Source organism: Eumetopias jubatus, unplaced genomic scaffold (assembly GCF_037043125.1).
Source record: "Eumetopias jubatus isolate StellerSeaLion01/CBP00866 unplaced genomic scaffold, mEumJub1_p1.0 scaffold_14, whole genome shotgun sequence".
Taxonomy (NCBI): domain Eukaryota; kingdom Metazoa; phylum Chordata; class Mammalia; order Carnivora; family Otariidae; genus Eumetopias; species Eumetopias jubatus.
Genome location: NW_028274820.1, coordinates 96,902,899 through 96,928,967, shown reverse-complemented (window position 1 = coordinate 96,928,967; position 26,069 = coordinate 96,902,899). Strand labels below are relative to the sequence as shown.

Sequence of the window (26,069 nt, the reverse complement as noted above, 5' to 3'; positions counted from 1 at the left end):
CAGACAAAATCCTATTCAAACTACAATTCTGTACCCAGCTCTGATGGGTGGGCTTTTTTCCCACACCACCAAGCAAGTCTGCAATACCAGGCAGGGTGTCTTTCCATTCAATTTTGATACTATCTACCCAGAAATAGTGTCAATCCCATTTCAGATGCCAAAGCAAGTCCAAGTTGTCACCTGTGCTCCTGACAGGCTGGCTGTAAATCAGGAGTTTTCATGCCCTTCCTCGCGGGGCGCCTCATAGAACTCAGGAAAAGAGTTTACTTACTAGATTACCAGTTTATTATAAAGGGATATAACTCAGGAACAGCTAGCTGGAAGAGACGCATAGGGTAGGGCATGTGGGAAGGGGTGCAGAACTTCCATACTATCTCTGGACATAACACTTTCCGGCATCTCCACGCATTCACCAACCTGGAAGCTCTCAGAGGCCTTTATTTTAGGTTTTTGTAGGGGCTTCATTATACAGTCATGATTGATTAAATCATGGGCCATTGGTGACGGATTCAACCTCCAGCCTCACTCCCCTCCCTGGAGGTCAGGGTGGGACTGAAAGTTCAGACCCTGGATCACAGGATCCAAACTAGCAACAAGCCCCGGCAACAAGCCTTTCCTGGGGTGAACTAGGAGCGGTCCAAAAGTCACTCAGTAACATGACAAAAGACACCTTTATCACTCCCAGCACAGGTAATTCCAATGTTTTTAGGAGGTCTGTACCAGAAAAGGGACTAAGACCAAATATATATTTCCTACCAGGTACCGCAATATCATACTGATTCATCATCACCTCTAAAGCATTTTCCAGAGGGCAGAAATTCCTCCCAGCACACCTACTTCCACAGAGACACAGTTTTCTAAAATAAAAAAATATGACCCTCACCAATATGAGTCTACATGAATTGGTGAACATCTGTCACCTCCCTGTCTAACTGGACAACACACCCTGTTATTCTATGAGTAAAATGTCACTCCCATATCCTTTCCACTCCCTGCCCAAGTTCGAGCTCTTATTATTTCTTACCTGTAGAGGCCACTTTCGGGCAACAGGCATGAGCACTGGAAACTTGATCAAGGCAAAAGGGCCCACAGCGACCCCCAGCTGAATGCAAACAGGCTCATGAAGCAACCCACCTCGAAAGAGCCACCCTAACTGACCAATTACAACCAGGCACAGTTCCTAAGATTACCAAAAAAGGGGAAATTCCATACATTCCCCATGCTCCCTCCCTCGGCCCTATAACTGCGGCCCCTAACCACGGCCTCGCAGACAGTCTCTCCATTGCGGTCCTGCCGTCCACCTCCCTGAGGTGTACTCGGTACTGTCTCTTTCGTTCTGCCGGGTGAATCTTTCACTGCCTGTGCCACCGGCTTCTACCCGATCCGTCCTCCCACATTTCGGGGCCCCCATACAATCGGGGGATACAGCACATTACCTGGACCATTACCTCCGCTTCCCTCCTCCCCCTGTCCCCCTGGTCTGTCAGTCTTTCCTCAGTTGTCCACCGGAGCTCAAACCCTCGTCTGATCATGTGGCTCCCATTGCTCAACATTTTTGTTGCCTCCGGGTGACACAGAGAAGAAAGTTCAAACTCTAAGCTGATCACCAAGGCCAATTCCACCCTGCTTTGTTGAGTTTATCTCCCTCTCTCCCTCTTCCCCCCTACTGAGCCCGTCACAACACGCAGCCCGCCATTTCCTGATGAAGCCATCTTCCCACTCTACAGTCAAATGGCTGCCGTCTGCTTGGTGTAGAACAACCTTTGCTGCACTATGACTCTCACCAGCCCCTGCACCCCAGGCCCTGCACCATCCATGAACACTCTGCTTCCAGCCCTCCCATCTCTCCCCGGGGCCAAGACTGAGCCTCCTAACTTGTCCCTGCTCTGCCCCCACCCCACCCCCATCTGTTCTCTGCACACTAGCCAGACTAGCACCTTGAAAAGCTCAGGCAGAGTGTGCATCTTCTTTGACTGACCCCCTCTAAGGGTTCCCAGCTCACTCAAAGGAAAAGCCAAAAAGTCTTTCAAATGGCTTGGAGTGCCCTATGTGTGCTGATCCTCTCCCAGTACCTCTCTAACGCCACTCTCCCTGCTGCTTGCTCTGATCTGAAACGCTGGTCTCCTGCACACACCTGCCCAGGGCTGCAGAGCTGTTTCTGCCTGGGTTGTTCTTCCCTCCGATCTGAATCTGTATGGCTCATTTCCTCCTCTCCTTAACTTCTCTGCCCCAAACTCACCTCATCTGTAGAAAATAGAGACCACCTCGTATAAACCCGACCCCCTTCCCTATTTTAATTGTTCTCCCAGTATTTCTCACCATCTGAAAAACATATTTATTTGTGTACTGCCTGGCTCCTCCCCCCAAAATGTAAACTCAGTGAGGCTAGGTCTTTTTTGTTTGTTTTCCCTGTTTACAGGTGTATCCCAACACCTGGAACTGTGCCTCACTCATAGTAGAAGCTGAATACATTTTTGTTGGATGAATGAATAAACTGCCCTGTTGAACTCATTCTCCTTCATTCTACTTGAGGCCCAACACAAAGGCCACCCTTTCCTTTGACAGGATATTTTTCCTGTATTCACATGGCTGTCTGCTTCTGCCTCCACCTGAGGGCTTATGGCAGCTGCCTTCCACTTGGGTGCACCCCCCACACACACACACACACGGAGGTGCTCCCAGAAGGTAAATGAACCGCTTGCAAGCGAGGAAGCTTAAGTCTCAGAGAGGTAAGAAAAATGCCTACAGTCCTGCACCTAGGGGGCAGGAACCCAGAATTCTACTCCAAGTCAATTGGAATCCAAAGGCTCCTAAGCCTCCTTTCTAACTAACCCTCAGTGCCTCTCAAAAATAAATAGGAACTTTCTCACTGCCCAACCAGAAGAATTACTGGGGCATATAATTAACCAGGATCAAATTGAGGCTTTAGCGACAGAGAAACCGACACTACCTCAGGATCATCTTCAGTAAAATCTGGGTATCTTTGGGCTTTTGGACCCTTTTTTAAGTCTCTTAAGCGTTTTTAAGTAAAAATAAATTCTGAGTTAAAAAAAAAAATTTCTAAGTAAATGAAGCACCCAGTACAATAAGTACAGGGTTTGATTTTGGTATAATAAACAGTGCTTCCAGAGAATTATTTTAAAAGATAGAAAGAAAGAAGAGAGGAAGGGAGGGGAAGGAAGGGCAGGAGAGGGAAAGAAAGAGGAAAAAAGAGAAACACTGTCGCCATTCTTTCTTTGTGGGTGCTCTGCCCAGATGGCAGGGCAGCTTGAGGGTAAGAGGGCCGAAAGGGCGTGGAGAAGCATCTCTCTCCACCTTGCACCTGACAGATGCATTGCGAGTAACGATTGTTCTCTCCTCCAGCCAGCACTTCCTAGGCGACCTGGTTCCTGCTTTCTTCGCGTCTCCAGAACTGAAGCAAGAGAGTAGGACAGACCCTCATCACACCATGGCAGACCCCTCCCTCCTTCCCTTCCCACCTGGACCTTCCCTTTCTGCCATCAGAGGCTGTCACTGCTGGGATGACACGGGCAAGCTAGGAAAGGTACTTCCTAGCCTACAGCCTACCGCCTACCCATTTTCATAATAATGAAAATTACTGTCCCTTTCACATCATGTCGATAATTATTCCCATGATATTCTAAGATTTTATAAGCTGTAAATTAGCTGTTGATAGCAGACCTGAAGATACAGATGCAGATACTTACTTCTCCTCACCAGGTGGCGCTCAGATTTTATGACCCATGGCCTGGATACCTTCCAAACTAGGGGATATATTTGGAGAAGTGTACATTAATTTCTTAACAGGGGTGGCTGTATCTGTATGTTCAAACACGCGTGTTTCTGTGTGTATACGTTTATAACAGTAGCTTTCTAACTGGAACTTCGAAAAAAGTATGGATGGCCCTATTAGAATCCCTTTTATTAAAAACTTCTTCAAAGCAACATTTTAAAGGAATCAAATTTATGCCCCATTAATAAGGTCTGTACTTATCAAATACTTCTTTTATAAGACAACAAGGTAGTATTACCTCTGGACCACAGGACCAGTAGCTTAAAACTGTAAGTGTGGGTTTTGCCAATCTACATTCCAGCTCTCTCTGGAGGTTAATTTCCCAGAACTCCCAGCCTAGATTAGCAATAAAATTGTAAGTTTCTCAAATAAACTATGTTAGCCCAATCCGGAAGGCAAAGCTGACGGTTTATTTCAGCCCTTTCCTCTCTCATACTAGCTAAACAAAAATTGACTTTACAGCATAATCTACCACTCCCTCTTCTCTTCCTGTGGTCTAACCAGTAAACATTTTGACAAGGACCAAGCACTCACTCTTCTCCCGGGGGATTCTGGTATTTAACACTTGTCTCAACTTGTTCTTATTAAGTTTCTGACGTGTCCCAGTTCACTGAGACACATTTGTTCTCTCCCTCCCTTCTACCTGCCCAAGCATTAATGGAGCGTATTAACTTCTCCGGTTAGCAATATTATCTTCTGAGGCAGTCAAGCAAACAAGTTAAGGTAGAAGCACAAGGATTTCTCATGAGACACACACAAATATCAGTATAAGGAATTCTGAGTCACAGCCCCTTCACGACTGACCACTCCATGATTTCATGCCACCACTTTAGAAATCAATGAAATAACAGGGCAATTGCAAATTGGTTTTATTTTTACTCTGGAGTGAGATCAGTTAAGACTCGGGGGTGGTGGTGGGGCGCCTGGGTGGCTCAGTCGGTTAAGCATCTGCCTTCAGCTCGGGTCATGATCCCAGGGTCCTGGGAACGAGCCTGCATCCTGCATCGGGCTCCCTGCTCAGTGGGAAGTCTGCTTCTCCCTCTGCCTCCCTGCCCCCCCGCACCCCCGCCGAGCTTGTGCTGTCTCTCTCACTCACTCTCTGTCTCTCTCAGATAAATAAATAAGATCTTTAAAAAAATAAAAAATTAGAAAAAGAATGGGAGATGAGGAAGATGTTGAGGTAAAGCTTGTACCTAAATATGCACTTGGGTGAAATGCAGAACCCCAAGTGAATTCCCACTTCACCCCGCCATGTGTCTCCCATCAGCGCCGGAAAGAGCCCCATCTCCTTTGTGCCTGCGACCACCCAGCCTCCATCTCGAGTTTCCTCTCCTCTGGGGCCCATGCTAGAGCGCAGCGCAAGCTCGTGGCTTTTTCACTACCTTCTTGCCTCTAAAACAAATGAAACGCTTGGGAGGATTTTAATATTGCAAAGGGAAACAGAAGCTTAAGAAAAACAAGAGCGGGCAGAATTGCAATATGTCCTGAAAATGTTAGTGTCATTATTTAGCCCCATAATGCCTCATAGTCTAAATGGATCAAGAGTGATTTCTCTTAGCTCTTGCTTTATTCTCTTGCCTCTTCTTGAGATCTGAGCTGCAAGCAAACATCCCTTTTAATTCAGGGGCTGACACTACTTAGTCTCCTCCTTCCTTCAGCAGCCTTATTCCCTGACTCTCCAAATCTATCTTACAAAAAACCCCACACAAGAGGACACAAAAAGGAAATCGGAAGCAGGAGCATCTGCTTGCATCCTCTATCATATTTGTACCCGCCTCATACGCTGTGCTGTGGGTGCTTAGGACCAACATCATATCACCATTTCCCCCATTTTATAGATGAGGAAGCTGAGATTCAAGACAGTCAGATGATTTGCCCAAGGTCACGTGGCTATTCAGTGACGATGGCAGGACTTTCTAATAGATACTTTTTGCTCCTGACATGTCAGAGAAAACTTCCAACGGCCTCTGTCTCAAAGCTGTCCTTCTTGGTATGAAGGCTTACAACTACTTAAATCAGGAGCTTTCCTCTTGTCAAAGTGACATGGAAGGAGGGAGGGACAGACAAAGGCGTAGGGGAGGCGGAGGGGGTTAACCGGGCAGCGGCATTGCTCACAGGCTGCCTCTGTATAGATTTAATCAATTTAGGAGCCATGGGGCTAGCAAGAAATCGCCTTTAAAAACAGAATTACCTTCTGGGAAGATCAAGTTTCTTTCAGAGATACCCAGACGAGCCAGATACACTCTGGGAGTCAGCCAGTGTGGCAGTTCAAGGGCAGAATGTTTAGCCATGAGTCAAGAAGTCTTTAAAAATAAGGTGTTCTTTATACAAGGGAGTACCATACAGCAGTGCGAATGAATTAGCACACAATGCATAAATAAATCGCGCAAACATTAAGAGTAAATGAAAGAACTCAGACACCAAAGAATGCATAACACAGGATTCCATTTTCTAAAGCTGGAAAACAGGCAAATCTAACGCATGCTGTTTTAAGCCGGAGGAGACAGAGGTAAGGAGGCAGGAAAACAAAATTTAGGTGTTGCCTACTTCTTTTGCTTCTGGAACCTCAAGTAGGGGCCATAGGCCCCAGAGTCCAATAGACCTGGGTTCAAATCCTGCTTCTGCCGCTGAGTGACTTTGAACTAAAGTAACTTAAATTCCCCGTGCCTCAGGTTTTTCCATCTATAAAATAGAACTAATAATACCTTCTTCAAAGGGTTGGTGTGAGAAGTAAATGAAATAATGTATGTGAAGTGCCCTGGCAGCATGCGTAGGTGCAGTAATAAATGGTAACTATGATTATCCCCACCCCTGTTGCCTGATGGTAAACCAGGATCAGAGAACAGATAGGTAAGAACACAGAGGCGGAGGAAGGGGAAGGAGCTTGCGATCAAAGATGTGCGGAATTCACCCGAATGCATTCAGAGAGGGCTGTTCTTTCGCTTCCCACTGCCCACACAGTCTCCCAGATTGTGCTGCCTACAAGTGCAGGCCAGCCCAAAGCAGCCAAAACAAAGCTGTTTGGTCCCATGCACACAGGCCCTTGCTCAGGACCTGATGCTCATCTGATAAACCCATTTACACCGATGCTCTCAGAGTCCTGCTGGCAGCTGACTGGGTTACCCTGCTGGTCGCGCTGTGTTTTAACCAGAACCTTATGGATGTGACAAGGCCTTGACCTAGGCTGGGTGAAATTTCCCCTTATCCCAGATCAGCAAGAGCCAGGTGGGGCTGGGGAGGGGAATCGGGGCAGGGGGGCGATGGGACAGCATACATGTGCAAGTGTTAAGGTCCAGGCTGTGGGAGCAAGCCAGAACCCAGGAAGTCTGAGACTGTAGGGACGTACAGGCTTCCCTTCCTTCTCAACTACGGAATGAGAACAGGGCCAGACAACTTGGGTTCTCTCCACCTAAGAGGGGAAAACATGTGTCCATCTGAGAAGCCTCATCAGCTAGGGGTCCCATAGTTCCTCGGGAAGCAGAGCAGAGGAAGACTTTTGGGTTTGATTTTTGTGTTAAATGACATCTTAGGGCATCTGCACAGGGAATATACTGGTCAACAACCAGAAGGAGCAAACTGCGGACGCCCAGAACACGCAGGGACCTAAGGAAAAGGGAGGCGGGGGGGACACTTATCTATACTGACAGGAAGCCTGGGGCTGAGGTGGGATTGACTGCAGAGGACACAAGGGACCATTTCTGGGTGACAAAAGTGCGCTGGATCTTGACTGAGGCGGTGGTTATGAGAGCATATGCCTTTGTCAGAACCCATTGAACTGTACACTTGGAATGGGTGCAATTCATTTTATGCAAATTATCCCTCAACAAAGTTGCTTTTAAAAGAAAAAAAAAGTTGATGCCTTAGTCACTGAGATTGTCCCACTTCAGAAGTTCTCTGGGAGGCCTGTAGGAGAACCTCAGTAAGCCACCAAGTCCAACAATCTCCTAGCACCTCAGCGTCGGTCTAGTAATCTCACTGTTAGCGAGCCCTTTCTTCTCTTTTGATCATCACATCTATCCCCTGAGGTGGGCTTGATTAATCCCATTTTATAGCTAAGGAAACAGACACAGAATAGAGCCAGCCTAGGTCTTCTGACTCCCAATCCTGCTATCAGGAATCCAATCCCTGGAATGGGCCTCCGAGATCCCCCAAGTCTAAGGAAGCTAAGGTCCAGGGAGGATAAAGCGGCACTGCTAGTTAAGGGCAGAGGCCAAAATCGAAGGCGGGCCTCATCCCACACAAATGGAATGAGGACTTGTCGAATGGAGACCATCAAGAATGGAGGTAGAAGGTGGGCTTTCCCTTCTGCATCACTTCCAGGCCCCGGACAGAGAAACAACCTTAAAACAAAAGCGAGGCTCCTTTCCAGCCCTCTCCACACCACCTCTCACTGCATGGAACAGCCCCCACCCCGCCCCCTTCAGTCCCAAGGGTCTTGTAACTTTAACAAACTACAGCAATGAACACACGCATTACCTCACCACAGTCCTGGCTTATTTCCTAGCAGCAATTGTCCAAAGCTTGCTCCATTTCCCCCCTTCTGTTGGCTGTGCACCCTTTGCCCGCCCATTCCTCCCTGCTGAAATCACAAAGCCCTGACCCCAGTGGGCCTGCAGGAGCCTCCGCCTCCTTCCCAAAGTACTTACCATTAGAAAGAGGTCCCTGGTGCTTAACAGAGTGTATCCCAGGGCCCCTCTGTACACATTCTAAAAGCATGCCTGTGTGTGTGTTTAGGGGAAAAATCCTGGGAGACTCTCAGGACACGATTGGTGGCAGTTAACTCTGGGGAGAGGAACTGGAGAGTGGAGGGAGGGAGGATTCTACTTTCCATTTGGTTTCTTTTCTGCTCAATGTGAATTTTCCAACCAATGTACGTGGATTGCATTTATTTATTTATTCCAATGAGGATAGTCTGGGCCAGGAAATTATAAGCCATTTTCCTCTTTTTTTCCTATTTTATTTTATTATTTATTTGACAGAGAGAGAGAGCACAAGCAGGGGGAGGAGCAAGCAGAGGGAGAGCGAAGACGGGGAGAAGCAGGCTCACGGAGCAGGGAGCCCGCTGCGGGGCTTGATCCCAGGACCCTGGGACCATGACGGGAACCGAAGGCAGACGCCTAATGACTGAGCCACCCAGGTGCCCCATATGAGCCATTTTCTTCTTATACATATCTATATAAAAAAGAAGAAAGCCTGAGATATATTAATTTTTGAAAATAAAGTATGCACCTGTAATGCACCACCTCCCTTTCTCCACAGTGACTGAAATGTGCGGCAGTTTAAATGATACAAAGACTATGAATGATTCACCCAAAAGAGATGGAGCCAGGAAGGGGTACAGGAAGGAGAAGCCCCAGGAGTGGAGCCTCCACCATCCTCAGTGGATGCATCACTCCCCTTTGAGCCACAGTCACTGCCATTTCATACCTCAGCTGGGGTCTACTCCCGTCTGTCATTTTAGTCATACGCATTTGCTTTATGCCCTAGCCCTCAACACTCCTCCGACCAATAGCTTGTTTAGGGCAGGGACTGTCTTACTCTTCTTTGATTCTCTCAGAGCTTGATGTGCGCAGAGTAGAAAGCGAATAAACTTTTGTTAAATATAATGTAAGACAGTATCCAAGAGGATGGGAGGGAGGTGGGTTGTCTCCAACCAGAAAGGGCTAAAGCGGGCTGGACCTGCTCCCTCTTAACACTTGCGCTCACAACCCCTCACGGATTCCTCTCTTTTGCTCCGTGAAGAGCATGGTAACATGTTTACCAAGACCTTCCCTGCTCTGGCCACACCTGCCTTTCTGCCCTGCTACCAAGACAAATCCTGTGCCCCAGCAGTCAAACTGGTCCATTTACCACTCCCAGAGTGCACCTTGAGGCTCCCTGCCTTAGGCCCTCGCCTTTCCCAATCTCTGCCACTGAAAACCCAGCTCACACGGCCTACTCCCTAAAGACTCGCCTAATGAGCCCCGCAGGCTGGGCTTGCTTCCTCTTCCAACCCCCTCCAAGTGCTCCTCTAAGGGTTGTAGCCCACCTTGCATTATAGTTATCTAAGCCCCCCCTACTGCAGCATAAAACCCTGCCTTCCCCGGTGTCTGTTACATTGCCAGACCTTTAGAAGGGGAGAGGTGTAGTTCCAGTCAGGTAGAATTAGGTTAAGGGCTGGATCAAGCCTGGGTTGGGTTTAGGATTAGAATTAGAACCGGGTCAGTCAGTTCCTAATCCCACTCACTAGGCGGCGCCCGCAGTCTCATTCCGGTCAAGACGCCTCCGGGTTTTGAAGTTTATTACCTGTCTAACAAGTTTCCTTCCTGCCCTACTGTCCCTTTAAGAAGGTGATCCAGGTGAGGCCGGGCTCCGCCCCCGGAGCTGGCCCCGCCCCCGCCCGCCCCCGCCCGGCCCTCCCCTCTCGCCCCGTCCTCGCGACCTGACCCAGCCGTCTGGGCCGAGGTCCCAGGTCCCGGCCCGGTGCCATGGAGCGGCGCTGGCCCCTGGGGCTCGGGCTGCTGCTGCTTCTCTGCGCCCCGCTGCCCCCGGGGGCGCGCGCCAAGGAAGGTACCGACCCCCGCTCCCGCCCCTCCCCTTCCCCCTCCCGCGGGGCTGGGCCGGCACCCGCGTCCAGGAGCCGGCATTCCCGCGGAGGCCTTCCCCGCGCGCCCCTCTCCAGCGCTCTTGTTTTGTCCCGCCGCCAGGCGATCGACTGGCCAGGCCAGTCTTTGGTCTTTGACCCCGCAAACCGCTGCTTTCCCGGGTCAGTCACCCTGGCCAACAGTTTGCGCCTGGTGGTGGGGAGGGAGCTCCTGACCGCTGCGGGGACGCAGCGTCCGGACCCCTACCCCAGCGGTCGTGGGCATCCCTCATTCCCAGGCGGTCTTAGCCTCAGGTGCCCAACCCAGAGATCCGGACCCTATGAAGTCAGGGGTGGGAAGTCGCCTTATGCCATCCTAGGCCGGAGGACAGAGGGACCTGCCCCTGGGGGATGGACTAGAACGCGGGGTGCAGGGGATCCCAGATGTACAGGTCTAGCCTTACAGGTGAAGGCTTGCACACCCTCTCTGGTCCTACTACCCCTACTTCCCAGACTCGGCTGCGCCTTGTACCCTCACTGCCCACCCCCGACCACAGGCAGAGCAGGCCCTTTGCCAGTAGAAGGGAACCTCCTCACCCAGGAACCCCCTCTAAGGTCCCCTGTCCACACCCTACCCACTTATGACCCCCAGGGGCTGAGATGGTCTTTTGCCTATCCACGCTTCCAGTTCTGCAGCTGATGGACGCCCCCCCCCACCCCCCGCCAGGCCGCACCAGCCCCTGCTAAGAGAGAGGGTGCAAGTCTTCTGTGGGGCTGCTCTCCCCAACACTTCCTGCCTTGACTGTGGTCAAAGATCCAGCCGTCCAACCCTTGCCCGACTCTGCCTTCCTCCCTTCAGGCTCCGGAGGGAGACAGACTAATCCCTAGAGCTCTTCACTCCTCCTTCCTGGGCTAAACCTCAGGAAGTCACAGCTGTTGGGAACAGGATGTGGATGGAAGCCTTGGGGCTGGGGGCCCAGGAGGAGGAATGTGGGTTGCACGTGTGGGGCCTCCTCTCCCAGAGGTGACAGGCCCCTCTTCTCCCTCCTTCAGTCACTCTGATGGACACGAGCACAGCGCAGGGAGAGCTAGGCTGGCTGCCGGATCCCCCAGAGGATGGGGTAAGTGTGGGGGGGGGGAGGCTCAAAGCTGCAGGCCAGTGGGAAATGGGCGGAGAGGTGGGTGGAGGAACGGAGAAAAGAGCAGGAAAAACTGGAAGTGTCTCCTCGGGGAGGGGGAGGGGACGTGAGTCAGAGCCTCCTGAATGGGACATGGGGGGGGGGGCGGGTGGTCAGGCTACACCCCATGAAGAACGCTCCCGTGCCTGGCTCCTTCCGTCCCTACCCCAGTGAGGGAGGGCTGAATACCTAGGAGGACTTGGCGGGTGATGAGCCCACCTCCCCAGGGAGCGAATGCACCACAGTAGGGGTCGTTGCGGGCTAAGAACCAAAACACCAGACGTGTCCTCAATCTGACGTCCATCTGTCCCAATAGAGTTGCACAGGTAGGCTTCAGAGGGTCAGGGAATCCCCATAAAAGCATATTCTGAATTGTGTATATGTATATGGAGAGGAGAGCCAAAGTTGTCATCTAGCTCTTCAAAGGGTGTTTGCCTCCTCAAAGGCAAAAGCTGCCCCCCCAGAGGTCCCAGAGCCCTTGGCACCTTCTCCATCTTCCCCAGCCCAGGCGCACCATGCGCTCCAGCTGTCTGAACCTGCTCCGAGTCCCTTCCCTCCTTGGGTGTTCCTAAGACCAAGTGAACAGAGATAGGTTCTTGTGAATCCCAGAGAGCGCCTTTCTGCCACTCAGCAGAGCCGGCCACAGAACCACGGGAGGCCGACCTCGTTGGCCTCAGCTTCCAGGAGTCTGGACTCAGGCCCTCGTCCCCTCTGGGCCTGGACCCCTTTCCCCTTCCTGTTCCAGCAGGAATGCAGCCTCTATTTCTGGGATTGGGGTCACTTGCTCTCTTTCCCTCTGGGTCCTAGGGTCCTGGCTCTACTCTTAGTTCTCCCATGGAGTGGCCTATAATTAGAATTAATAGACTAAACCATAATGTATCCTGCAGGAGGGGCTGCTTGGAAAATCCTGGATTACGCCAGCCGTTATAGGTGCCTCATCTCATAAACCAGCTGATCACTCCACAGCGAGGCCACGGGTCCATTTGCCGGCTCCACAGGCCTTCACCCCCGGTGTGGCCCAGCTGCCCCCCACCCAAATAACTCTTCCCTAATTGGGTCGGAGTGGAAGCGAGGCCCTTTTTGCAGCTCAGGCCAAACAGCTTTGCACCAGGAGGGCAAGAAGACAGCAGCAGTCACATACTCCCCATGTCTGCCTTCTCCCCTCCCCTCCTTATCTTTTCAGCACACACACACACTCAAATTCAGGCTCCCCTAATGTACCCGTGGAGCAGCCAGCAGCCTGAGTGGTAAGCGAAAGGATTCTTGTCGCTGATCCTGGGCAGCTGGTTCCCCCCCCCCATCTGTCACTGCTGGGACTGGGAGAGGCAAGCTACAAGGGGAAACATCTGCTCCTGGCTCCAGCTGCAGCCATGGCACTCTAGCTAATGAGCTGCACATTAACCACCTACTGCCCTTCCACCTGACCTCCACCCCAGGCCTTCCACTTGGGCTTCCCCATCATAGCTTCTTCTTAAGAGCAGTCCCTGGGTGCCGTCATTACCAGGACACCCTTGCCCAATCTTTGAACTCCCTAACATAAAGCAAAACTAGGTACCTCATGGATTTCTGCCCTTGCCCCACCCCACCCAGTTCTTAGTTAATGGTGCTTTCTCTTGCCTTTTCCCAGAGCTGCGTGTAGCAATGAACGCCCTTGGAAAAGGAGACGTTCTGAGGGCCTCAGACTCCTCTATAAGATAAGGGGGTTGCAACCAAAATATCAATGGGATATTTTACAGAATTTGAGAGCTCCTTTCTTAAATCCATCTGGCAGAAAAAAAAATATGTAAGAATGGCTGGGTATTTTTTTTTTGAAAAGGAAGAATGAAATAGAATACTTGCCCTACCAGATATCAGAACATAATGATACATCAACTATAATTAAAACAGGTGGCATTGCACAAGCAGACCCAGGTCAATGGAACAGAATAGAAAACCCACATGCGTGAGATTTTAGTATGTGATAACATTGGAATTGCAAATCAATGTGCAAAGTATAGACCGGACAGTAAATTGACAGCCGGATGTCCATAATTTAAAAAAGAAGAAGACAACAAGGAAGAAGAAGAAGGATGTAAAGTTACATCTCCATTTCACACTATACACAAAAATATAAATTCTAGGGATATTCAAATCTAAACCTAAAAGCCAAACCTGCAAAATTATTAGGAGAAAATATAGAAGATCTTTATAAGTTTGGGATAGGAGAGCTTCCCAAGCAAAATACACAACCCAGAATCCACAGAGGGAGAGAAGAGAGATGTTATATGAAATTTTTAAAAAGTACCAACATCAAAGACATCATTAGCAAATTAAGTGGCATGATGGGAAGAAAACATTTGAAACATTTCAAGCAAATGCTTAATATCTATAATGTAAAAAAAAGGGGGGGCTCATCCAAATGAATATTCAAAAGATAAGAACAGGGTATCAGGCAAAGTTTACAAACAGATAATTACATAAAAATAGAAATAGCCAGTGAGCAAAACAGAAATGCACAACCTCCTTCTCAAAAAAATGTAAATTAAAATGGCAAGAAGCTGTGTTTTATCCATAAGATGGGCCAAAAGTAAAGAGATCGTTAATATCCAGGTTTTCAAAAAATGGGGCCTCATGCATTGTTGGTGAAAGTGTAAGTTGATAAATCCTTTTTGGAGGCCATTTGACAGTATCTTCTTTAAAAATTTATAATACTCATCCTTTGATATAGCAGTTCTACAGAAATCTTATAGAAATATGTACATGTTTACTTTAAAACCTAGAAACCACTTAAATGTCCAACAATACGTGAATGATTAAATAAATTATGGTACATCCATACAGTGGAATGCTATTTTATAAATTGCTAAAGAGAATTCGGTAGATCTATTTATATTCTTGTGAACATCTTTTTCTTTTAAGATTTTAATTTATTTATTTGAGAGAGAGAGAGAGAGTACGAGTAGGGGGAGAGGCAGACCCCTCACTGAGCAGGGGGCCCCACGGGGGGCTCGATCCCAGAACCCTGAGATCATGACCTGAGCCGAAGGCAGATGCTTAACTGAGCCACCCAGGCGCCCCTTGTGAACATCTTTCAAAGATTATTTGTTAAAAGCAAAAAGCAGGTTACGAAATAGCACTTATGTTTTAAAAAATTATGTTATAAACACATCCACACAAAAATATTCAAACATTTCTCTAAAGGCACTGAAAACGGTGTGGTGAGCTTTATTCCACATTGTTCAGAGTGGCTCCCTGTGAAGGGTAGTTGAGCGGGAGGACCTTCACTTTACATTACATGTGTTCTCTGACTTTTAATAACAAGTGCCTAGAGACATAATGATCAGGAGCATAAACTCGAGCCTAGAGTGCCTGGGTGCATGCCCCAGCTCTGCCTCTTAACAACTGAGGGCATAGGGCAAGTCATTTAACCTTGCTGTGACTCAGTTTCCTCATGGAAAGTGCTTACAACAGGGACCGGCCCCCCTTAGTGCTAGCCATTATTATTAGTAAGTTTAAAAATTATTTTAAGGTAGGGGCGCCTGGGTGGCTCAGTCGTTAAGCGTCTGCCTTCAGCTCAGGTCATGATCCCAGGGTCCTGGGATCGAGCCCCACACCGGGCTCCCTGCTCGGCGGGGAGCCTGCTTCTCCCTCTCCTGCTCCCCGCTTGTGTTCCCTCTCTCGCTGTCTCGCTGTCTCTCTCTCTCTCTCTCTCTCTCTCTCTCTCTCTCTGTCAAAATAAATAAATAAAATCTTTAAAAAAAATTATTTTAAGGTAAAAGCAGGTAAGGGGGGGTGGACTGCATGGTGTCCCGGAGACCACCCAACCCTGTCCGTTGTTGATTTTGATAGTGACCATAACTAGAAGGAATATCGGAGAGGGTGAATTCCCCCTATACGGAAGAGTGCTATGCTTGTTCTTGCCCTCCAGAAGTTGAAAGGCCTTGATATTAAATGTAGTATCCTCTTCTCTGAACAAATAGGCAGAGAGGTCTTGTGAATGAGCTTTTGCCATAAAAGTCTGCTTTTGGGGTACTTGAGAACTCTGCTGATGAGAACAGGTAAAAATTGGTGCTCATACTTCGGTTGGGAGTGGGCTCATCCAAGGTACCAGGGCTTGCTGCAGATCCTAAGGGGGTATTGTCTTGCCCGTCCTATATCCCAATAACTCCTGACCCTAAACATTTAAATGACTCTTCTTGGGCCCAGGGGTGGGAGGAGAGCTGGACAAGTAGCTGAATGCTGGGAGCCCTGACACCAGCTTCCCTGTCATCAGCTCTAGAAAACCAGAGTTTGGGGGGCAGGTGATGAATTGGAGCCTGACTCGGATTTCTCTCCCGCAGTGGAGTGAGGTGCAGCAGATACTGAATGGGACGCCCCTCTACATGTACCAGGACTGCCCAGTGCAAGCGGGAGGAGACACTGACCACTGGCTGCGCTCCAACTGGATTTACCGGGGGGAGGAAGCTTCTCGGGTCCATGTGGAGCTGCAGTTCACCGTGAGGGACTGCAAGAGTTTCCCCGGGGGAGCCGGGCCTCTGGGCTGCAAGGAGACCTTCAACCTCCTCTACATGGAGAGTGACCAGGACGTGGGCATCCAGCTCCGACGGCCCTTGTTCCAGAAGGTGCTTCTCAACCCCCACCCCCACCCCCCAGCGCCTTTTGGTCCTAACACTGGTTCCCGCCTCACTCTGCCCCGTGACCCCGCTCAGCTAAGGAAGAGACAAAGTGGCAGCAACAGAAAAGGGTCTAGGTGTCAAACGAGGACGAGAATGTGGGCCTGGAGATCAGAAGAGGTGGGTTTGAGTAGAGCAGCGCCCCCTTAGCTGCGGGGCATACCTCCCAGGATGCCTGAGCCCCGGGCGGTACTGAACCCCAGACGTGCTGTGTTCTTTCCTGTGCGTCCATCCCTGTGGTGATCTTTCGTGTGTAGGAGAGTAGTCACAGTAACTGGTAATAAACCGGAACAGTTGTAACAGCATACTGTAATAAAGGTCATCGGGCTGTAGTCTCTCTCCCTATCAATCTCTCTCCATCTCTGTCTCTCTCTTGAAATACCTCATTGCTCTGTACTCACCCTTTTCCCTTTTGGTGATGCCGTGAGCCGATAAAATGCCTTGTGAGGAGATGAGGTGAGGCCCACGGCGAGGTGTTGCGTCCTGACGTTGGGCTTGAGACGTGACCCAGAGTCAGGCTGCTGTTGACCTAATGAGGAAAGGTCAGAAGGACCATCACCTGTTTCCGGCGGTAGCTGACAGCAGCGGGTAACACGTGCAGCCCCAAAAGCCAAGCTGTGAATAAGGAGGAACCGCTGTGCCTTTTCCACTGGGTCCTGCCTTCAGTCTCGGCTTAACCCCCACCGAGGTTTCCCGGTCTGAAAAGAGTTTTGATAATAGGGCCGGCCTTAACCTGTTGCAGAGGCTTTGCCTCCGTTGAGATAACAGACTTCCCTGGTGGAGGCTGGTGAGCTGTTTCGACTTTTGCTATCAGCACGCAGGGTGCTGGTGTGCGACGCACCCCTGTGAGTCCACCTGGAGTTGTGTAGAGAGACGGTTCTCCCGCCGGCTCTCCCTCTAATACCATCGCTTTCTTTCCTACTCAGGAAAACGCACTGGAATGCAGAGGTGTAAGGAGTGTGTTATTATAGGATGTGCTCTCATTTCTTTTTTCCAAAGGGAAGATGTTGTAAAGTTTGTTATTAGTAATAAATTAATGATGATGCACTTTATAACTGATCACCTCATTGGCACAGAGGTTGGGAACACCTTCGAATAGTGGAAATTATATGGGCTGCGGCGTCTCACAGCCCGGATTCCAGTCCCATCATGTCATAGCTGTGTGATCTTGTACAAGGTCTGAAACCTCTCTTAACCTTAGTTTCTCTATCTGTTAAGTGGAGCTGGTAATCCATCCTACCTCGTAGGTTTATTGTATGGACCCAAACAGCGTAACACACATAAGATGCTTAGCTCACTAGCTCATACGTAATAACCCCTCGGTTTATGGTCGTGTAGACTGTAAAGAGTTAGGCAAACAATCGTTTTCTATTCCATAGGAATGAAGCATGACTTTGACATGCCCCCCTCCCCGCACCTCTCCTTCCCAGGTAACCACTGTGGCTGCAGACCAGAGCTTCACCATCCGAGACCTGGCATCTGGCGCGGTGAAACTGAACGTGGAGCACTGCTCCTTGGGCCGCCTGACCCGCCGAGGCCTCTACCTCGCTTTCCACAACCCAGGTGCCTGTGTGGCCCTGGTGTCAGTGAGGGTGTTCTACCAGCGCTGTCCCGAGACTGTGCACGGCTTGGCCCGGTTCCCGGACACTCTGCCTGGCCCAGGCGGGTTGGTGGAAGTGGCAGGGACCTGCTTGCCCCATGCCCAGGCCAGCCCCGGCCCCTCAGGGTCGCCCCGCATGCACTGCAGCCCCGACGGTGAGTGGTTGGTGCCCGTGGGGCGGTGCCGCTGTGAGCCTGGCTATGAGGAAGACTCGAGCGGCGAAGGATGCCTGGGTAAGGAGCCTCGGGGAAGGGGCAGGGGGCGAGGACACGCAGGGGCCGCTCGGGGGAGGGTCCCCAAGTGCCAAGGGGGGGAAGGATGCCTATGCTCCATCTCAGCCATTTTTAGACTGAGTGGCTGAGCACCCCGGGGAGACACATGCAGGGTGTTTCTGGTACAAAGGATTGGGGAGAGGGGTGAATGGGGATGAGTCCACCTGCAAAAACTAGACATCCATGGCTCTCTGCTGCATTCTCTCTGCAGTCTGCCCTAGCGGCTCCTACCGGGCAGACACAGATGCACCCCACTGTCTCAAGTGCCCCGGACACAGCACAGCGGAGTCTGAGGGGGCTACCCTCTGTACCTGTGAGAGCGGCCATTTCCGAGCCCCTGCAGAGGGCCCCCAGGTGTCATGCACACGTGAGTCCAGGGGGCAGGGCTTGGCCATCTGCGAGGAGGTGCAGGCCATTTAAGGTTGGAAGTTTCCAGAGCTTTTCAGACATTGGGAATCCTTTAAAGGGCCAGACGCTTAAAGCTCCTCCCCTGCCCCTTACTTTCCCTGGAAGAATGCAGAAATGAGGTGATTCCTCACTTCTGGAATCAAATCTCCCAGCAAGGCCTTCAGAGGTGGGAGGAGGCAGGGGCCAGCAGCTTGCATGAAAGCAAAGCTGGCTCCTCCTAACGGCCCCTCTTCTCCTTACAGGGCCCCCCTCAGTTCCCCAAAACCTGAGCTTCTCTGTTTTGGGGTCTCAGCTCTCCCTGCGTTGGGAACCCCCAGCAGATACGGGGGGGCGCCAGGATGTGAGGTACAGTGTGGGGTGTTCTCAGTGTCGGGGAGCAGCGGTGGATGGAGGACCCTGCCAGCCCTGTGGGGGAAGTGTGCGCTTTTCCCCGGGAGCCAGTGGGCTCACGGCACCGGCTGTGCGTGTCAGCGGCCTTGAACCCTACGCCAACTACACCTTTAACATTGAGGCCCAGAATGGAGTGTCGGTGCTGGGCACCTCCACCCCCGCCGGCGCCTCCCTGAGCATCAGCATGGGGCACGCAGGTGAGCAATCAGGACAGGGCCGGAAGAAACCAGAAGGGCTTAGGATGCCAGGGACAAACGGATGGGCAGGAAGCAATCGAAAAGCTACTGAAGTTATTTCCTCTTTTCTTTCCAAACCCCCTGGAACCCTCCCGACTCACAGAGTCCCTGTCAGGCCTGTCCCTGAGGCTGGTGAAGAAGGAGCCACGGCAGCTGGAGCTGACCTGGGCAGGGTCCCGGCCCCGCAGCCTCGGGGGGAACTTGAGCTACGAGCTGCATGTGCTGAATCAGGTGAGGCGGGGCTGAGAGACCGTGTCCAGTGTCCGTGCCTGGGCACACCCCAGCATCCCTGGCCCGGGTGATGGGATGGAGGGAGATCTGACCACAGTGAACTGTGCAGCTTTTTCAGGACAAAAGCCTACAGAGAGCCCTGCCCTGACCGTTCCCCCACCCACCCCACTCTCCGTGACCCAAGACTGCCCGTGCCCTCCACCTGGTCTGGCTCAGCACGGCCAAGTTAACATTAGTTCTCATGCACAGGACGAAGAACGGCACCAGATGGTTCTGGAACCCAGGGTCTTGCTGACTGAACTGCAGCCGGACACCACGTACATTGTCAGAGTTCGAATGTTGACCCCTCTAGGTCCTGGCCCTTTCTCCCCTGACCATGAGTTTCGGACAAGCCCACCAGGTGGGTGGGTTCTCCTGTGCTCTACCCCAAACACACACGCACCTGTCATCCCACTGGGGCTTCTCAGACCCTGCTCCGATCAGTGACCTTTCCCCTTCCTGTATGCATGTGCAGACACACGTACACCGACACACAGGAGCTGCCCGGGGTGGGGAGAGCCCCACACGGACTCACGTGAAGCCCCCGCCCCACCGTAATCTCCTCAGATACACCTCCTGATGCTGGACGCTGCCAGCCGGTTTCCTATGCCATCTCCTAACCCCTCATGCTCGGCAATAGGCAGGCCCAAGCTGGTGGTCCCGGTGGGAGGCCTCCACGTGCTCTCTCACACACATACCCCCATCTCCTCGGGGAGGGGACACACACCTGCGGTGCACTGAGGGCCCTGCCCATGGGCGTGCCCGTTCAGCCTCCATCATCCCAGTGGACTCTGAGCCCTTTGAGCCCGGACTTCCTCACCCCATGTTCCACAGTTTCCAGGGGCCTGACGGGAGGAGAGATTGTAGCCATCATCTTCGGGCTGCTGCTGGTTGTAGCTCTTCTGCTCGGGATGCTCTTCTTCTGCTCCAGGTACTGTTCCTGCCCCTCCCCGGCCACCATCTGGGCTCCCTTTGCCTGGCCAGAAGCCCGGGAAGGCAGCCCCAGCCACCCGCCCATCCATCCCCTTGTACGAAAGCCCCAGCGTACCCCCACCCCCTGCCGTTTGTGGGAAAAACCCAGCCAGAGGCCTTTGGGCCCCTGCGGCAGTCCTGGGACTCTGAAGAAGCTGTCCCCTCACCCTCCCAGGAAAACTCAGCGGCGACACCAGCCGAGGCAGCGTGATCGTGTTGCCGACGTGAACCGAGGTGAGCCCAGGGCACCTGTGTGTGTATATGTTGTATATGTTGGGCGGGGGGCGCGGGGGGTGTGTTGGGAGGTGTCACCGGGATGGAACCAGAGAACCCACACTGGCCAGGCCAACTCTGGGAGCACAGGTTGGGGCTGTTGTCTCTAGGGCTTTTCTGTTTTGCTACCTAATTAACTTTGGTTAATTAACTTTGTACTGATAGCCCCCCAGAGGCTCTGTGCAATTACCTGGTAACTCTTGGTGCCACTGTTCCAACACCCGGGCCCTGGGCGGCCTCCCCATCCTGGCTGGCCAGGTCTGTGGGCCGAGGCTCAGCGGGAAAAGGATTGCTGGCAGGTTCCCTAAAGTCCTCCAAGGCATGTGGGCTTCCTGCTGGTCACCTCATTAGGTGCTCCACCAAAGTGGGAGTCAGTGGTCCATCCAAGCAAAGGGGTGAGAGTGAGGCTTATCTGGGAATGTGAATGAGGTGTGAGTGAGCAGAGGAGTATGGCTAGCAGGGGTCAGGAGGAAGGGCAAGAAATTTGAAGTGTGGTCAGTGAGCCATGGGAAGATTGGGTCACAGCCGAAAGTGAACAGCTTTCAGGCCCAGGTTCCGGCCCACTGCTCTGGGCCTCTGGGGGCAGGGACGCAGAGCTTTGCGCATGGACGGAGGAAGAACCTCATTGCTAAGGACAGAGCCTTTCTCCCACTTTAGCCAAAATGGGACTCCTAAGGGAGCAGAAGAATGAGAAGGCTGGGGAGTGCTGCTGGCCCCAGCTCCCCTGACCACCCCCCAAGAAACCCTCCTGAACCCTGCAGCTGGAGTTCCTGTGGCCGAGCCCTCCCCATTCTCCCCACAGAGGACAAGCTGTGGCTGAAGCCTTATGTGGACCTCCAAGCATATGAGGACCCTGCGCAGGGAGCCCTGGACTTCACCCAGGAGCTTGATCCAGGCTGGCTGATTGTGGACACTGTCATAGGGGAAGGTGAGCCGGGCAGGCCCCCTCTTGCGTGGCAGCACAGAGCTGCTAGCCGGCCGGCCTCTCAGCTGGCCCAAGAGCTCCTTGATGAGTTCCCTCTCTGTTCTACCCTGGGTCCTCCTTGAATCGCTGTGCTCATGTTGTAACCCCCTTATCAGGTGTCCGAGAGCCGCCTCTGCTTCCCACACAATCTGCTTCTGTGGTTAATGGAGTTTCTGATGAACAGCCTCCACACGTCATCCTTGTCAACAGAGGGGTCGCTGTGCCCAGGCCCAGGCTATTCTCAGATGGTTCCCCAATGTGGGAGAGATTCAGGGCCTCCCTCAGCCCGCATTGCACCCCACCAGGGGCCCAGTGTCCTTGGGCTGCCCTGATCCCTTGGGTCAGCAGAGGAAATGGAGCTGAGCAGGAGAACAAAGTTTGGCAATGACCTTGCCAGTTGTGCAGCCAAGCCAGCTGAACTGTGACTGGAGGATCTTGCAGAAGAGAGGAGGCAATGGTCAGCCTCCCCGGTCACTGGTGCACTGGCCCAGGCCCTGCCTGCCCTTTATGAACACAGCCCAGTGCCACCACACAACCGCCTTCACCTGGCACTTGCTGAGCAGCTCCTGCTAGCCAAGAACTGTGCTCATGTGCGAGACGGTGCTGGACAGGTCGCCGAGCAACACTCCTCTTCCAGGCTCCTGTTCCTTTCCCGGGAAGTGCAGCCTGAGCCCCTGGTCCAACAAGGGCAAGCCACTTTTCCGATCCAGAGAAATCAGGAACCTGGGGACTGGAGGGTATGGCTGCCCGTCCCCCTAGGGGAGCCTGACAGGGCATCGGGCCACAGCCTGTTTTCTTTCCACCCAGGAGAGTTTGGGGAAGTATATCGAGGGATCCTGAGAATCCCTAGCCAGGACTGCAAGCCTGTGGCCATTAAGACCTTGAAAGACACCTCTCCAGACGGCCAGTGGTGGAACTTCCTTCGAGAGGCAACTATCATGGGCCAGTTCAACCACCCACACATTTTGCACCTGGAAGGCGTTGTCACAAAGAGTATGAGCAGCGGTCTCCAGGAGCATGGGGAGGGAAAGAGGAAAGGAGGGCGTGAGACCATCAGGAGTGAAGGGAAGATACGCTGCCAAGGGCAGGAAGTCTGGTTCTGGGTGGAGGTGGGGTAGAGGCTGCCCTGCTGACGTGTGCATTGTGTCTCAGGAAAGCCCATCATGATCATCACAGAGTTTATGGAGAACGGAGCCCTGGATGCCTTCCTGAGGGTGAGGAGGGCAGAGAGCCAGCTGGGCAGGGGAATGCACTGTGGGTACCTGGGGTTGGCTCCTGGTTTGGGAAGAGGAGACACTGCCCATTCCCTAACCTGCCTGCTTACTGTGCTGCAGGAGCGGGAGGACCAGCTGGTCCCTGGGCAGCTGGTGGCCATGCTGCAGGGCATTGCATCTGGCATGAACTACCTCAGTGACCACAGTTATGTCCACCGGGACCTCGCTGCTAGAAACATCCTAGTGAGTCAGAACCTGTGCTGCAAGGTGTCTGACTTTGGCCTGACCCGCCTCCTGGACAACCTTGATGGCACATATGAAACCCAGGTTAGAGCCGTGTACTCACCGCGCGTGCGCACACACACACACCCACACACTCACGCAGTAATGTACCGTACATATAGTTACACGTGCACAAGTAAGGACACGTGCTCTTGTGGACACAATAATTACTCATCCCTTTGCACAGGTGTTTTCTTGTCCCCTCCCCCCACCATGCCCTGAAACATCACCTTTCTGTCCTACGTGCCCTGTTAGGGAGGAAAGATCCCCATCCGTTGGACAGCCCCTGAAGCCATTGCCCACCGCACCTTCACCACGGCCAGCGACGTGTGGAGCTTCGGGATCGTGATGTGGGAGGTGTTGAGCTTTGGAGACAAGCCCTATGGGGAGATGAGCAATCAGGAGGTAAGCCTGGGGTACTCCTCCCCATGTCACCCCTAACTCATTGCTCATCTCCTCCTGAAATCCTCCCATGGCTCTTGCCTACAAATATTCTATTCCTTCTTCCTGACCCGCCGTTTTTCTGCACTTCCTTGGTCCCCTTTGCCTTACTCCCTCTTCTCTTTACTACGGTCAGGGCAGGGGCGGGTAGAGGCTCTTTTGCAGTGATCTTGTGTGAACAGAGATTTCTCAGGGGCCACCAGGGAAGGTGAGCTTCCTACCTCAAGCCTGCTCCCCTGCCCCTGTCCCCACTGCAGGTAATGAAGAGCATTGAGGATGGGTACCGGCTGCCGCCTCCCGTGGACTGCCCTGCCCCTCTCTATGAACTCATGAAGAACTGCTGGGCCTATGACGGTGCCCGTCGGCCCTCCTTCCACCAGCTGAAGGCACATCTGGAGCAATTGCTTGCCAACCCCCACTCCCTGCGGACCATTGCCAACTTTGATCCCAGGTAGCCACACTGGGGAGAGCAAGGGGTTTCGGAGGATGGATCTGGGAGAATGGAAATGGGCATTCAGCTACATTCACTGAGTGCTGGGCCTGTGGAGCTCTGGACAGAGCGCAGCATACTACTGAGGCGGGACCATAGTCAGCGCCCTTGGGGACAGTCCACCCTGATGGAGGAGCTGCCCTCCCATCCCCGATAGCTCTAGTTTGGCAGAAGAGAGGACGCAAGTGCAGAGAGATGGAAAGCACATATAAGCCGTGCTGACACCCTGATACCGACTCCAGGGAGCTTGGTCACTTGGGTGGAGAAGAGAGAGCAACCAGCAAGTACCAGTGGGATGCATGTTGTTACTGGGAGGTGCAGCCTTGTGGGGTCTCCCAGAACACATGGCCAGCATGGGTTGGGGAGCGAAGGGCAGGCTGATTACAAATAGTGCAGGATCCCAGCAGCGTTATTTCGGGACCATGGCCAGAGGTGAAGCTGGAGAGGGGGCAGGGTCAATGCAAAGAGGACCAGCTCTGCGGAGAAGTTTGCGCTTTAGCCTGAGCATGGAGAACTATTTGACCAGTTTTTAAACTGGAGGGACATGATCAGAATTGTGTTTTACCAGAAACGTTGCCAGAATGTGGAGAATGAACTGGTGGCAGGGGTGAGGTAGGGGAGATGGGCAAGGCCGGACTTCGAATGCTTAATCAAGTAAGCCAGCCCTGGCATGCTGGCCTCTGTATCAAACCACCATATATAACCTTGTTTCTGGGAGAAAATGTGCTCCAAGTTCCAACTTTTGAAACTATCTTTTGGAGCACAGCTCCCTCGTATACTGGAGACTGCATGTGCTAATCTTTCTGGAATGTTGAACATTTTTCCCCCGGCAGATTTACTGTGCTAATGGTTTGGGCTCTGGCTGGCTTTAGCACAGGAACACTCATTGTCTTGTGGGTGTCGGAGGGCAAGAGTAACAGCCGGGCTTGGAGGTGGCGAGCAGAGGCTGCTCCCGGCATTCACAGGGGCCACCCTGACAGTGGCAGGACCCTGACCGGCTTCCCCGGCCTCTGCTCTCCTGCCTTCTGCGTCCTCTCAGCTGGGATGGTTGACACTTGCGTGTCAGCCCCCAGTGAGGCAGCACTGGCCGCTTCGGTGGGAGGTGGGCTGGCAGCCCGCTTGTGTTCGGGCCTCCCAGGGCTGCCACTTCCCCTGGGCCTGTCGGTGCAGCAGGACCGTCAGCCTGCCCACTGCCGTGAGCACACTAGGAATCAGGCCAGGAAACGAGTTCACAGACAATGGCCGGGCTAATCCACCAAGTCCAGATAATCTCTGTGCTCAGACACCCAACTTGAATGCTGGCTGCAGATGCTCATAGGCCGAGCCCCGATTTCAGGGAAGCTGGAGCGGGGAGGCAGAGGACACCTACACCTCCCATGGGACTGAGGCACCCTGTGTCCCACAGGGTGACACTTCGCCTGCCCAGCTTGAGTGGCTCGGATGGGATCCCCTATCGAAGCGTGCCTGAGTGGCTGGAGTCCATCCGCATGAAACGCTACATCCTGCACTTCCGCTCGGCGGGGCTGGACACCATGGAGTGTGTGCTGGAGCTGACGGCTGAGTGAGGACCGACCCCCGCCACCCCCCACCCCGCGGGCCTGGGCAGGGCGGGTTCCCAGCGGGGAAGCCCATACTCACAGTCCCCTTCCGTCGCCCACAGGGACCTGGCGCAGATGGGGATCACGCTGCCAGGACACCAGAAGCGCATCCTTTGCAGTATTCAGGGATTCAAGGACTGAGCCCCTCCCTCGCCCGCCCTGTCCTCAGACACCAGAGATGGGTCCGTGGTCACTGCCCACGGCCCCGCCCTCAACCTACAAGATGTAGGCCTTCGGTGCTGCTCCTGCCCACCCTTCCCTGAGCAACTCACCTCTGGGCCGGGAGCCTTTGTTTTAAAAAGGGAGGTGAGGGTAGAAGTAAAAAGGTAATTGGGGGAGGGACCTGGGGAAGGGTTTAATATATATACATATACATATATATTTTTGTAAATAAACAGGAACTGAGTTTTCTCCTTTACCCCCTGGCTTTGTCATCCCGGTATTTCCTCCGATCCACCCGTGAGGGCTGTAGGC

General features: G+C 52.6%; 1 protein-coding gene across 1 annotated transcript; it reads left to right on the top strand.

Annotated features, from left to right (window-relative positions):
- The first annotated feature begins 10,246 nt into the window (after positions 1-10,246).
- Positions 10,247-25,938, top strand: EPHA1 (EPH receptor A1). Its single transcript, XM_028106444.2, has 18 exons — positions 10,247-10,342; positions 11,409-11,476; positions 15,853-16,134; positions 17,616-18,018; positions 18,269-18,424; positions 18,708-19,052; positions 19,195-19,322; positions 19,572-19,722; positions 20,196-20,292; positions 20,509-20,567; positions 21,409-21,534; positions 22,378-22,563; positions 22,723-22,784; positions 22,905-23,111; positions 23,322-23,471; positions 23,765-23,958; positions 25,403-25,558; positions 25,658-25,938. The coding sequence occupies exons 1-18, from the start codon at positions 10,261-10,263 to the stop codon at positions 25,734-25,736; spliced, it is 2,931 nt and encodes a 976-aa protein (XP_027962245.2). The 5' UTR covers positions 10,247-10,260; the 3' UTR covers positions 25,737-25,938.
- The last annotated feature ends 131 nt before the right edge of the window (positions 25,939-26,069 follow it).